Raw genomic sequence first — 12,160 nt, 5'->3', positions numbered from 1 at the left:
ATATTATTACTTGCAACAATCAGTTGGGAGGGGTACCAGATTTTAAAGACTAGCCAAAATATATCTGTGAGTTATTGAAGATAGTTGTGTGGTATACTTGTATTGATTTATGTGAATCAGTAGGTTTTAAAAATCTAAACTTTAGAAAATGTAAACATATTTTACTTTTCTTAATAAATAAAATATGACAAATGTACATTAAATGTATAATCATGTATATATCATTACAGTAAACCCTCGCTATTCGCGGGGGTTACGTTCCTGAGAAATGCCGCGAATACCGAAAACGCGAATACTGAGTTATGGCTCCCATAGTAATAAAGGAGTTCCGTTCCAAAGTATGAAATATATAAGAAAAACTAGTCTAAAATTTTGTCTACATAGTGAAATGCAAGCATATGGCATCGAAATGAAAATAAGAAATAATTTAATATTAAATGTAATATTTATTAGAAATTTCAAACAAATCTTTCAAACCAGCGTCTTTGCTAGCTCGCTAAAGTGTTGATAAAGGGGTTTTGCCTTTTCACGAATGATAAGTGAACTTAACGGAATTTTATTTTGAGTTCAGTCTTCTATCCACAGATTTAAAGCCTTTTCCATTTTTTCTAATTTAACATTTTTCACAGAGAAAATTTTTGAAGCAATTAGCGCGTTTTCATGGACACTATGGCAGATTGATCGTACCGTTGACTCATTGATTTTATAATGTTTTGCCACTGAGGAGACACTTTTACCATTAGAAATTTTGTCTAATAACTCAATTTTATTCACTAATGTCATCACCTTCTTTGATCTTTTCACATTTCCCTTGTTATTCGTAGCCATATTTTTGTACGGGTTAGAAAGAACTTGTCCACAATAAGTCACTTTCTTCCGTTAACACACTCGAAAAATCTGTTTTACACTGCAAAACGGTAGATTTATCACTTTTGTAAGCATATAAATTTATAAATTGATAAATTTATTCAATTTATAAGCATACAAATTAAAAGCAAACGACGAAACCTTCCATGACAAGCGTATAACACATACCGAACAAGGATTAGTGAGAAACAGCCACGCTTGCGATTTTATCACCCCACCCACTGAGCACTGTTTTGACCGGGAAAGATAATTTTAGCCACGCCTACGTTTTTTTATGGCAGAAAATGTTCAAGGCGCTTTAAAATTCACATTTTTTTAGGTTTTATTTTATATTAAGTCAGCGACCGCGAATAGCGGGGGGTTTACTGTATATCGTTATATAATCAGCTAATGATATAAACAATTCAATATTATTATGCCACATAAGAATTGCTATAAACTGTAACAGGTAATGCAGGGCAGTGCTAAATGCAAACAAGAAGGTATTCCTTGTGCAGAAAACATAAAGGTTGCAGTTAGCACTCTGTTGTATTTTTGTTAAAGTTTAATGATGAATTATTTGGTTTAATGATTAATTTAATGATGTAACTAAACTATAGCTGCATTTCACTTATTATAAAGTAATTATTTTATTAGTGCAAAATGAAAGGTAAATTGATGTTGACTGGAACAGCAGTTCTCAATCGCTAACACCAAAAATTTACCATGATTCTATAGGTAACACTTTTAAATATTGCCTTTTTTAAGTTTAGCTTAATTTTGAGAGGTCTGGGTTCAAATCCTTCTAGAGACTATGTCTATTGGGACATGCAGCAGTATGAAAAACAAGGTGTAGGGATTACAAAGACTGCTGGGGGTCTTTATACAACAAGAAAATATGTGGGTTGTGTTAGGGATATTAAGAGCAAGAACGGCATGTTCTTGTTCATACTCCAGCACGACCACCAAGTCAGAGGAGTTTTCAATAAATCACGACTATAATCATTAATTGTATTTGGCAGTCGCAGGCTTGAACCACAGTCCACTCAAAAAGCATGTGTTATTGCGCTCTCGCTCTCGACCACTTGGATACATACACTAATACTAGGAGCATAGTAAATAAAGTTAGTGAATTTGATGTCATCAAATTCACCAAGTCATCAAATGCAGAATTTATAAAGATATCAGAAACATGGTGCCAGTTAGACCTAGGGGATGCAGAATTAAACATATGGTATGTGTACAGAAAGAACAGATTGGACATGAGGCAGGGAGAGGATCATTTTCTTAATTAAAAGCCTTGGAATCTAACACAATGCACCCAGTTGACATAGGTTGCTAGTGTAATGTTGGGTCAGTTGTGTTTTCTTAGCATAAGCACTGGTTTGTTTGTTTGTTTGTTATTTGGTTTTTAGGAGCATCAGCAACTAAGGCCATATTGCTCCAGGGATATGGCGGTGGTCATTCCATGACCTTTCCGCATCCTCCATATTTGGTGGTCACGGGCTTGAACCCGGTCTAATCAAGAAGCGTGTGCTACACACTGCTGCTCCTGCCCACCTGGCTACGGAGGCGCCCATAAGCACTGGGAAAACAAAAATGAAAATATGATTATCTTATAGGCCAAATGGACTCATGAGTATGATGATGAGTAATGAGTATACAGACAAATAGAGTGGACCAGTAATTCAGAATATCTTATATGGGAGAATTTTAGCTTTCTGGATATTGACTGGAACTTGTGAATTGGTTGCTCACACAGTAGTAGCACATTTTCAGATTTATTGAATAACTCTTTTCTACTTCAGCATGTTAGAGAGGCAACAAGAAAAAGCAACACTCACTCTTGATCCAATAATCCAAACAAGGGGCTCTTTGTGCATTAAGAATCTTCAGTTAAAGGAATCACTATGTGGCAGCGAATATAGTGAAATGATATGGAATTTATTTAAATATATAACTATTGTCAAGTGTAAAGGGAAGGCAATTTTGCTTTCCCAAAGGTGACTGCAGTGGTCTCAGTTTTTAAATTTTTTTCAGTGGGACCAATTGGTGTTGTTAACAACTACAAGTTGTAAATGGAACTGTTCATGGAAGTAATTATTGAAGCTACTAAGCTTTTTATACCAACTAAGAGATACTGTTAAAGGTTTAGACCTAAATGGATGTCACATGAACTGATGAGACTAGTGGCAGAGAAGAAAAATGCATGGAGTGATCATAAATTATCAGGCCACAGATGCCTACAGTAACTATAAACTAGTCTTAAATTAAGTCACTAAGGGGTTTAGGCAAGCTAAAGCAGATTGCAAGAGTTCTTTAGCTAAGAATGTGAAGAAAAGTAGCAAAGAATTCTTTGCTTATGTTTACATTGTATCGACATTGGTATACCTCATATGGATGGTATAACCATTGGTGATCCTGTTGAAGTTGCTGATAAATTGAATAAATATTTTATATCTACATTCACATTTGAAGAAGTATTTAGGTAAGGGGATTTCAGAAGTTTACCTAATTCTAACTGAACTATATGATTTTGTGATAACCAAGATGAAAGTGGAAGAGAAATTGAAACTAAAAGTAAATAGGCACCTGGTGCTGATGGAATCTATCTAATTACAAGGTGCATGCCAAACGTTTTTGGACTGGCTACATGGAGTACTAACTGTATGTAATATAACAGTGCAAAGTTATATACCGCTGAACTAATTCATTGTGAGTTAGTTTGGCAAATTTAGTGCCAATAGGACAATGTGCTTTTGTGAAATTGCTGTTTAAGTGTTTCTTTAGAGTGTGTCTTCAGATTTTTATAGCCAAGTAAGTTTGTTTGTTTGTTATTTGGTTTTTAAGAGCATTAGCAACTAAAGCCATATTGCTCTAAGAATATGCGGTGGTCATTCCCTGACCTTTCTGCCTCCTCCGTATTTGGTGGTGACGGGCTCGAACCCCGGTCTAATCAAGAAGCGTGTGTTACACACTGCTGCTCCTTCCCACCTGGCTGCGGAGGCGCCTAGCCGAGTAAGATGATGGACATTGACAAATAACAATTTTGCATAAAATTTTTTCATAAACTTGAGAAAACAGTTTTAGAGGCTTACAAAATGCTTAAACAAGCATTTGGTGATGATGCTGTGGGTAGAATAAATTTTTGAATGGTGTTTGTGTTTCCAAGATTGGCAAACTTCGGTTCAGGGTTATGAGCACTCAGGTCTTACATCATCAAGTTGGACTGATGAAAATGTTGAAAACAACAGACATTGTATGATTAAAGATATTTGTGACATTCTAGGACTATCACACAGTTTATGCCAATGCATTTTAACTTAAAATTTAAACATACGGCAGATGCTGCAAAATTTGTGCCTCATTTACTGAGTGACAAACAGAAACAAAACCAGCTTTCTGTATTCAGTGACCTGAAATCCAGAACTGAAAGGATAGACACTTCCTTTCCAAGTTAACAACAGGTGATGAAAGAAGATGGATTTACAACACAGAAATGCAGCAGTCATCCCACCGAAGTCCATCATTTCCCTGTCCAAAAAGGCAATGCAAAGCAGATCAAACATCAAGAATATGCTGATTTTTTTCTTCGGCAATGAGGAAATTATTCACTAGGAGTTCCTTCCTCTCAGCCCAACTGTAAATCATCAGTTACACCTCAGTGTCCAAAGCATTTTGAGGGAGGATGGCAAGAGAAAATCAGGACAAATGGCACATTCAGGATTGGCTTCTGTCTCACAACAGTGTGCTGGTCCATACAGCTTTGTCAGTCAGCAGTTTTTTGTGAAGAACAAAATGGCATTGGCCTCATACCCTGACTTGGTCCCTCCATGAATTCTTCCTGTTCCCCAAAATGGAAATCCAATTAGAAGGGTGAAGATTCAAAGACTGTGGAGATTTGAATTGCAGAAGATGTTTGGACAGCAATATGAAAAAGAAGTTTCAGTGGAAGAGGTGCTGGAATCAGTGTATAAACTCTAGAGGGGACTACTTTTAAGGGTAAAATGCTGACATGTAACTAATATAAGTCTGAATTAATTTTATTGCCCCAGTCTGTAAACTTTTGGCTTTCATCTCATGTATTGAAAGAAACTACAAGGGAGCAGGTAAATCTATAGCCATAATTATGAGATCATTCCTGAATCCAGGTGTCCCTACAGATTGGAGATGTGCAAATGTCTCTCCTATTCACAAAAGGAGAAGGGGGATCAAAGAGTGAAATGAGTAAATACAGACCTGTAAGCATAACTTCTGTTCCAGGAAAAATAATACAGGCATTGGTTAAAAAAGTAATGCAGTATCATCTTGATGGGAATGATGTTACACAACAACCACAGAAAGGATTTGTGAAGGAGATATCTTGTCTAACCAATCTGATAAGCTACTATGATATAGTCAAAGAGAAAACAGATATAAAAAAAATAATTTTGATATTATACTCACATACTTAGATTTTAGTAAACCTTTTGATACCTTTTCACATGCAAACTGCAGTTGAAATTGGAGCAGAATGTCATTAGAGGCAAATTATAGCTATGGATAAAGGGATGGTTGACTGGTAGTAAACAGAGAATAGTCATTAATGGCCACTGCTCTTCATGGATCAGTGTTATTTGCGAAGTCCCTCAGGATTCAGTGCTGGGCTCCTTAATGTTTCCAATATTTATTAACAATATTGATGAAGGCATATCAAGTTTTGATGATACAAAGGTTAGCAAGGTGATTAATGAGAGGAATCAGAATATGCTGCTGTATCATGACCTAGAGGAATTAGGCAGATGGGCTAAGAAGTGACAATTGAGGTTTAGTGACAATTGCGGTAGCATGCACAAATTGCATGCTACCGCACTTGGATAGCAATAATTCTAGAGTAACATACTAATTGAGTGGTACTACATTCAAGGTAAGGTTGTGAAGAGTAAAAACACCTAGGGTAATTGTACAACCCAATATGAAGTTCTCTGAGCAGTGCAGATAGGATGCTAGGTTAGGCCACAGGATTCTGCTAATGATATACAGAAACTTTACCAACAAGAAGAAGGAGGTGATCTTCTTGTATTCTTTTGTGTAAGGCAATGGTTTAGTCACATATTGAGTACTGCATGTAGGTTTGGAAGTCTCATTTCAGGAAGGATGTAGATCTGTTGGAACAAGAAAGAGAAGGGCAACAAGGGTCAGGAGCACAAAAGAGTGCTCTTACCAACAAAGTTATCTGAATTGCAGTATGTTGCAAGAAGACCTGATTGAAGTGTTAATACTTTAAATGGATTAAGTAAACTAAATGCTGTTGGCATCTTCACTCTTTCTTAGATGATACAGATAAGGGGGCATAAATTTAAATTGAAAAAGGGAAGTTAGTTTTAGTTTGGATGTATGGGAATTTGCTTTTTGCCACTGAGTAATTAATTGTTAGAACAAATTTCCATTGGATGTTGTGAAAGTGGATAGTTTGAATAATTTAAGGAAGGATTAGACAAATTATTAGAGGAAATAGACAAATGATGTTTATTTGGGGTTTTTTTTTTTTTTTTTTTTTGGCTGATGTATGTTTACTTTCTTGCATCATTTGCTGCTACTAATACTAATTCCCAAAAGTTCCCTTTAATCTAGACTTTAATTTTCATTTTAGTTGCAATCTCATGTGGAGGGAGTAGAGTTTCCCCAGTGAGCTATTCCATGTGCTTCCTTTCACAAAACATGTAAATTGGCCCTTGTTTCACTTCTATGCTTGTACAGACATAATTCAGAGCAAAGTTGTACCAGCTAGCATTTCATAAGAATTGGCATGCTCTGGACTGCACTGAAAATTCAGGCAGGATTTTCAAATTCAAGAACAAGTGTTGCAACATACGAAAATATCACAACAGGTTTAGTACTGCTGGTCTAGAATATGTTTTCAGGCTTAATTAAAAAAAAAAAAAAAATTGTACTATTGACAGTTTACTAAAAAAAAATTGGTATTTTTCAGTGATTTCATGTATTGCGAAAGGAATGGAAACAAAATAAGGTAATGAAATTATTTAACCTGTAATGAAATGCTTGTATGTCATCACACAGACATTGACATACAAGGTAGGATTAAAAAGTTCCATAATTGATATTTTGTTAAAAATATAAAATAAGAAATGCTTTTTTATCTTTTTTATTCTAAAAATGTCTAGAATTTTTACAGTGGCAGGTGTTTTTGGTGCACATGCACAAAGGTTGAGTTTCATATTGTAAATGGTTAGATGCACAAAGGTTGAGTTTCATATTGTAAATGGTAAGTAAATCTTGTAGTTTTTTACAGTGTTAGTTTGTGAATGAAGACCTATAAAATTTAGCTTTTTTTTAAGAAATCAGCTTCAGAGACTATATAGAAATGATTGTTCAAACATGTGGTGAAAAGGCTTTATTAAATGCTAGGTTATAACATCACTGTATAGGTTGAATATCTGAACAGTACGAGCGCTTAAAAGGTGGAAGTGATTTGAAGGATAATGCAAGGTGTGGACAACCTTGTATAAATCTTGAAGAAATTTCACTGCATTTAGCATTAGTAGAGGCACATGATGCAAGAAAGCAAGCTTAGGAATCTAAGCAGATTTAGGAATTTGCTTAGTAAGCAAATTTAGGAATCTGTTAGCTTAGTGCAGTATTGTTCATTAATTAATTAAATGTATTAATCTTATTAATTTTCATTGTCAATCAATTACTTGTATTTAAATGGAAATCATACCCCAGAGTAGAGCAGCAAAGCAACATGCACAAAGTAATGTAGTACTGAGACTCGGGGGAGAACCGAAGGAGGAAATTTTTCAACGCATCACAGCCTAAAAAAATGTGCAACTTGTGAAATGTTTGTGGTCCTTTCTGGAACAGGATATGATCTAGCCACGGAGGATGTCTTTGTTGGGTGTGCTAGGTGCAGAGAGTGTCGAGAAATCAGGTACCAACTCAGCATTCTGATGGTTGTCTATTAGAGTTTGAAGAGTAGGGTAGATGCCCTCAAAGGAATTAAAATTAGGGGCCATCAAGCTACCAGCTACCCAACTCAACACCAGAGCTCAATCTTGTACATCAGGCAACACAGCGGCAATCTTCGAGGCTGAATGTGCTGATCCTACTGGAGCTAGTTATTGTCGGTGACTCCGTTGTTAGGAAGACGGGAAATATATTGTGCAGAAATGATAGGTGGAATAGGACTAGGATATATCTGCCAGAGGCAAAAGTTGATGACATAGAGCAAATATCTTTTAAGGGCACAAAAGGTGATATATTGTTGTACATGTTGGCACTAATAACTTTAAGAGTAGGAGATCAGCAGATTTAATAACAAGTACAGGTCAATGTTGCAAAAAAGTTGTGAGTTAGGATTAAATTTGAAAGTGTTTGCAATCCTGCTCGAACATGATAGGAGGGAGTATATGATGAGAGCCTTCTCAATCAATTCAGCCCTGGAGAGATTGTGCAAGGCTCATGGCATAGAATTTTTCTCACCATGGTCTGTGCTTGTTCACAGGAGAGACTGCTTCTACAGGGATGGGATACACTTAAATAGAAATGGCGCAAGAATATTTGCTGATACTATCGAAGCAGTGTTAGATTGTTCGGAAAAATGCTAGCTTGAGGGGGATTCACAGACTAACAGATTAACAGTAGCTGCAGGCAGTGGTTAAAATGATTCTTACACTTATTCTATTAGAATGAGCAGCAGCCTGGAAAGCAAGGTGCTGGAGATTAAGGACTGCTGGGAGTCATCATGGAACAAGTAAATACATGGGCTATGTTAGAGTAACTAAGAATAAGAAGAGGTGCATGTATATTTGCATGTACACCAATGCTAGGAGTATAGTAAATAAATTTGGTGAATTCGAAGTGATGGTCAAGACATCAAAGGTGGATATTGTTGGGATATCAGACACGTGGTGTCACACAGACAAAAGTAGTGCAGAATTTGAATTGGGGAGTACAATGTGTACAGAAAGGATAGGCTAGGAGGAGGTGTTATGCTGTTAGTTAAGAAACTCAAAATCTAAGGAAGTGCATCCATTCACATGGGTTGGCAGTGCAATGTTGAGTAAGTTTGGTGTGCCATAAGCACTGAGAAAGCAAAAATGAGAGTTGGACTGTGTTATAGGCCTAATGGCTCTGATGAGTACATTGAAAAGTTGTACAGAGAAATAGTGGGGCAGTAAATCAGAACGCCATAATGAGGGATTTTAAATTTTCAGATATTGACTGGTCACTCGCACACTAGCAAGACATTTGTGGATTTATTGAATGATTTTTTTCTACAGCAGCATGTTTGAGAGGGCTCTTCCGTAGCCAGGTGAGAAGGAGCAGCAGTGCGTAGCACACGCTTCTTGATTAGACTGGGGTTCGAGCCCGTCACCACCCAATACAGAGGATGCGGAAAGGTCAGGGAATGACCACCGCATATTCCCGGAGCAATATGGCCTTAGTTGCTAATGCTCCTAAAAACCAAATAACAACAACAACAACATGTTTGAGAGGCAATGAGAGGGAGTAATACTCTTGATCTGATTATCAGCAAGGAATATTCATGCATTAAAAATTTGCAGATAAATGAACTACTAGGCAGCTGTGATCGCAGTGTACTGATGTGGGATTTACTTAAAGATGTAACTACCATCAAGGGTAAAGGGAAGGGTTTTTTCTTTCACAAAGGTGACTGTGGTGGTCTCAAATAGTTTTTAATTCTATACAGTGGGACCAAATGATGATGTTACCAACAGCAAATTCTAAATGAGAAGCATTCAAGGAATTAATCTTGGAAGCTACTAGGCTTTTCATACCAACTAAGAAATGCTGTTCATTGTTTAGGCCTAAATGGATGTCAGATGAACTAATGAGACTCCTGGCAGAGAAGAAAAATGCATGGGATTCATATAAATTATCAGCCAACACAGAAGCCTATGGTAGATATAAGCTAATCTGTAATCAAGTCACAAAGGAGATTAGGTAAGCAAAGGCAGATTAAGAGAAATCTTTGGCAAAGGATGCAGATAAAAACAGCAAAGACTATATATGTAAACTCTAGAAGGAAGGAGATGAATCAGATTGGACCACTTGATATCGATGGTTGTTAATGATGCTCCTCAGATAGTTGACAAACTGAATGAGTACTGTATTTTGTACTTACATTTGCACATGACGAATTCTGTAGGGAGGTGGAAGACAGAAGCTTATTAAACTCTGACAGGGAGCTAAATGATTTTCTAATAATGGAGAGCAAAGTGGAGGAGAAATTGTTCAAGTTAAACATAAGAAAGGCACCTGGAGCAGATGAGATCTATCCTGTTATATTAAAGGAGGCAGCAAAGGAAGTAAGCAAACCTTTAGCCATAATTATGAGAGCATCCTTAGAGACAGGGGAGGTTCCCACAAACTGAAGATGGGCAAATGTATCCCGATTTCACAAAGGGAGCTCAAAGGGTGATACGAGTAATTACAGACCTGTTATTTTTAACTTCTGGTTTGGGGAAAATAATGGAGTCACTGGTTAAAGAACCATTGCAAGATCATCTAGACCAGTGGTCCGCAGAGTAATTTGAATATATTTGCAATTTTTGTGTTTATTAAAATGTTTCATTATATTCTGATTCTACTTTTTTGCAATTTTCGCCTTATTACGTTGCATGTTTATAAAAGGCCCAGTGCAATATCCGGTATTAGCGATGCTTTTATTGTAAAAAAATATAGAAAGCTATTTCTATTTCTTATCAATTGGCGAAAAAGAGAAAAAAGCTACTTTGACATCTGTCCTTGTCTACGCTCAGGGCAAGATCTTCACCACGATAAACAGTGCTGCTCAGCACTGTCAGTAGTGCTTCTGCCGTAAACAGTCAATTTGCTCAGCAAATAACGATTCTAGTCCGATTGTTTCGTTTTGTTGGGCTTATTCAAGAAGCAAATTTTCTTCAATGCTATACTGGTGTTTATTCAATACGATATTCTTCTTAGGTAAGGGACCAGTGATATTCTTATTTTAATTGTGCATAGTGTGATATTTAATGGCATCGTAGAGCTTGAGTTTGATAACTCTTATTTCTTGTTGGGTTTTAGATTCGAATAAAATAACCCCAATGAGTGAGAAAAAGCAAACATTTTATGCTTCTTTATTTTGTGAGGTTTGATTGCCAAGGAGAATTAAAGGAAGAACACCTCTGTTTGCTAATCTTGTCGGGTAGAACAACCGGCTCTCAAATTTTCAATGCACTTAATGGTTATTTCCAGAAACACACAGTATTGAATGGAAGAAATGTGTTGGGATATGCATAGACGGTGCCGCAAGCATGACTGGACATCGTTCAGGAGTTGTTGCAAAAGTGAAAGATGTTGGACACCCAGACATCTTGTTACTCATTGTATTATACATCGTGAGCAACTTGTGGCAAAAAGATTATCTCCAGAACTGCACAAAGTACTCTCTGATGTAATTAAAATTGTAAACGAAATTCACCACAAAACACAGATCAAAGATCAATTCTCGAATATTTGAGACACTTTGTGAAGAAATGGGCTCTCAGCATACTCATGTTCTTCTTCACGCTGAGGTGAGATGGCTGTCGAGGAGCAAAGTACTAACCCGATTGTTCGACCTGCGCCAAGAAGTCAAGTTATTCTTCCAGCAGCAAAATAATAATTTTGAGGTTCCATGATCTCTCTTGTCTGACAATGATTGGCTAGCCAAGCTTGCATACCTGGCAGATATTTTTTCTCTGTTAAACGAGCTGAACACATCCTTGCAAGGACAGCTTATGGACGTGTTCACACTGCGAGGCAAAATGGCTACATTTCAAAGGAAGATATTGCTGTGGCAAATGCGGTTGGCTGAAGAAGATCTGCAAATGTTCCCAAATTTTGATGATTTTATGAAACAGGAGGATGTCAACTGACAGGTAATAACTCTTGTTCGATTGCACTTACAGTCACTCACTGACTCTTTTGGTCGTTATTACCCAAAGGAAGAGGACCCCGGACACGGAAATACGTGGATAATAGATCCATTTTCAGCAAAAATCGAGGATAGTAATTTGAACATGAAAGAAAAAGAAAGCCTAATCGATCTATCATCCTACGACAGTCTCAAAGGTAAATTCCACTTGTCCCTAACAAGATCTCATTTTTGGCTTTCCGTAAAAAGTGAATACCGAGTGCTGAGTGAAAAGGCCATCAAAATTTTAATTCCATTTGCAACTACTTATATGCGTGAAAAGACATTTTCATCATCAGTTACGGCAATTAAAAACAAGTACTGCTGTCGGCTAGAAATACAAACGGCTCTCCGTGTTGCAGTAACGTCATT

General features: G+C 36.8%; 1 protein-coding gene across 1 annotated transcript in view; it reads left to right on the top strand.

The window, feature by feature from the left end:
* LOC150091028 (uncharacterized) overlaps nucleotides 1–6,842 on the top strand; it is a 41,107-nt gene extending 34,265 nt beyond the window's left edge. Inside the window, exon 4 of the mRNA XM_090381273.1 lies at nucleotides 6,818–6,842. Within this exon, the coding sequence (XP_090237399.1) occupies nucleotides 6,818–6,820 (3 nt within the window). The 3' untranslated portion in view covers nucleotides 6,821–6,842. The remainder of the gene's footprint in view (nucleotides 1–6,817) is intronic.
* Nucleotides 6,843–12,160: the final 5,318 nt, after the last annotated feature.

This window comes from Mastigoproctus giganteus, chromosome 1, assembly GCF_048544385.1.
Source record: "Mastigoproctus giganteus isolate SK-2022 chromosome 1, ASM4854438v1, whole genome shotgun sequence".
In the NCBI taxonomy this organism is placed as follows: domain Eukaryota; kingdom Metazoa; phylum Arthropoda; class Arachnida; order Uropygi; family Thelyphonidae; genus Mastigoproctus; species Mastigoproctus giganteus.
The sequence above is the reverse complement of the archived record's forward strand: the minus strand, read 5'-3'. Positions and strand labels throughout refer to the sequence as shown.